The 2,079-nt window shown below is 37.8% G+C and overlaps 1 protein-coding gene across 1 annotated transcript in view; it reads right to left on the bottom strand.

The window, feature by feature from the left end:
• Positions 1 to 883: 883 nt before the first annotated feature.
• The window catches only part of LOC107757189 (collagen alpha-1(XV) chain-like), a 65,498-nt gene continuing 64,302 nt past the window's right edge, over positions 884 to 2,079 (bottom strand). Inside the window, exon 43 of the mRNA XM_016574606.1 lies at positions 884 to 1,293. Within this exon, the coding sequence (XP_016430092.1) occupies positions 1,053 to 1,293 (241 nt within the window). The 3' untranslated portion in view covers positions 884 to 1,052. The remainder of the gene's footprint in view (positions 1,294 to 2,079) is intronic.

Here is a 2,079-nt window from a genome sequence, read left to right as displayed (position 1 = left end):
AGAGAGAGAGACACACACAGAGAGAGAGAGAGAGAGAGAGAGAGAGAGAGAGAGAGAGGTGCAAACTCTGATTCCCACTGACGGCACATCATCAGCACACACAACATCCACCTTCTGCTTGACCACAGGACAGTCTTTCTAAATAAACAGCACAATATGAGTCCCTGCAGCACAAAAGCAGTCTTAAGTCGCTGGGGTATATTTGTAGCAATAGCTAACAATACATTGTATGGGTCAAAATTATACATTTTTCTTTTATGCCAAAAATCATTAGGATATTAAGTAAAGATCATGTTCCATGAAGATATTTTGTAAACTTCCTACCGTAAATATATCAAAACTTAATTTTTGATTAGTAATATGCATTGCTAAGAACTTCATTTGAACAACTTTAAAGATGATTTTCTCAATATTTAGATTTTTTTTGCACCCTCAGATTCCAGATTTTCAAATAGTTGTATCTCAGCCAAATATTGTCCTATCCTAACAAACCATACATCAATGGAAAGCTTATTTATTCAAAAGATTTACCATTATGTCTGGTTTTGTGGTCCAGGGTCACATATGAAAATAATAAGTATTTAAAGATCAAATTTGGAAAAAAATTTTTTTATTCAATAGACAAACACTGCTTCAAATGACTTACTTTTAAAAAATCTATAAAAATGTGATTTGATGCTGATCTGATCTCTTAATCAGACAGATTGAAATCTCAGTGAAATGGATGTAGTATCCAAAAATAAAAAAATTGCATAATTAATTCAAACAGTTAAATTACATATTTATCCATACTCAATTTTGAATGATGTGCGGTCACTGTATAAATAAAACACTGAAATTAAAATTAAATACAAACAGAATAAAAAAACAAATAAATGACGCGATCAAAAATAAAATCAACAACAAAAATACAATATGAAAAGTACAGTGCATCCAAATGACATAAAGAAAGTGGATCTCCGCAGTCCATCACTGGGAATCGGCCAGCACACTTTACATTCGAGAGCGACGGTGGCTGTGTTAAAGTTCACGGTCTTCTCCTCCGTCAGGCTTCAGGATCTGTGGTGCCATCGTCTGTGGCGCTCCTGGAGGGTTTGATGGTCGTGGCTGGTCTCGATGCACAGTACGATGAAGCGGTTGGAGCAGCTGCGTGTTTGCTGGTTCAGTAAGCCGCTGTAGAGGAACGACGCTTGACCGGTGATGGCCATGTCACCCGCTCTCCACGACTCACAGTTCAGAGCGGACAGACGCTTGCCTCTCTCTGAAGAGCCGTGCCACACCGCCTTCTGAGGCCTGAAACACACACACACACACACACACACACACATGAGCCGAGGCACTCAATGCTCAACAAATAATTGCTGAACTTTCTATTCATCTGTGAATCCTGAAAAATAAAATGCATCACAGTTTCCACAAAAATATTGTGCAGCACAACTGTTTTCAACATTGATAATAATCAGAAATGTTTGTTGAGCAGCAAATCAGTATATTAGAATGATTTCTGAAGATCATGTGACACTGAAGACTGGAGTAATGATGCTGAAAATACAGCTGCGCATCACAGAAATAAATTACAGTTTAACAGATATTCACATAGAAAACAGCTGTTTTACAGTGGAATAATATTTCACTGTTTTTACTGTGTTTTTGATCAATTAAGTTTGCTGTTTGAATTGTATTGGACATATGATTTGTCTAATAAAGCAGTAATCATGAAGGCCCATCCCTAAACCTGACCCTCAATGCTTCGTCATTCATACAAATTCACCACCAATTTAACAAAGCGTCATATAGTTATGAACCGTCATGAGACGGTGTGGACCAAAACAGACAGCGATCTACATGTAACGTGGGGTTTGGGTTTCATGTTCATTGCTCTCATGTCTTTTATTTTGGAGTTTAGTCATAGTCCCTGTCTAGTCATGTGATTCCCTTGCCCTCATGTTATCCTGCTATTGGTTCTTTGGTTCATGTGTCATGTTCTCATTGGTTGTGTTAGTCATGTGTCCTGTCTCTCATTGGTTGGTTCTTGTCAAGTGACCCTTGTTGTTTGATATAAATAGCCCTCATGTTGCC

This window comes from Sinocyclocheilus rhinocerous, unplaced genomic scaffold, assembly GCF_001515625.1.
Source record: "Sinocyclocheilus rhinocerous isolate Xijiao unplaced genomic scaffold, SAMN03320098_v1.1 scaffold1464, whole genome shotgun sequence".
In the NCBI taxonomy this organism is placed as follows: Eukaryota; Metazoa; Chordata; class Actinopteri; order Cypriniformes; family Cyprinidae; genus Sinocyclocheilus; species Sinocyclocheilus rhinocerous.
Note: the sequence above shows the minus strand (reverse complement) of the source record. Positions and strands in the feature narration are given on the sequence as shown.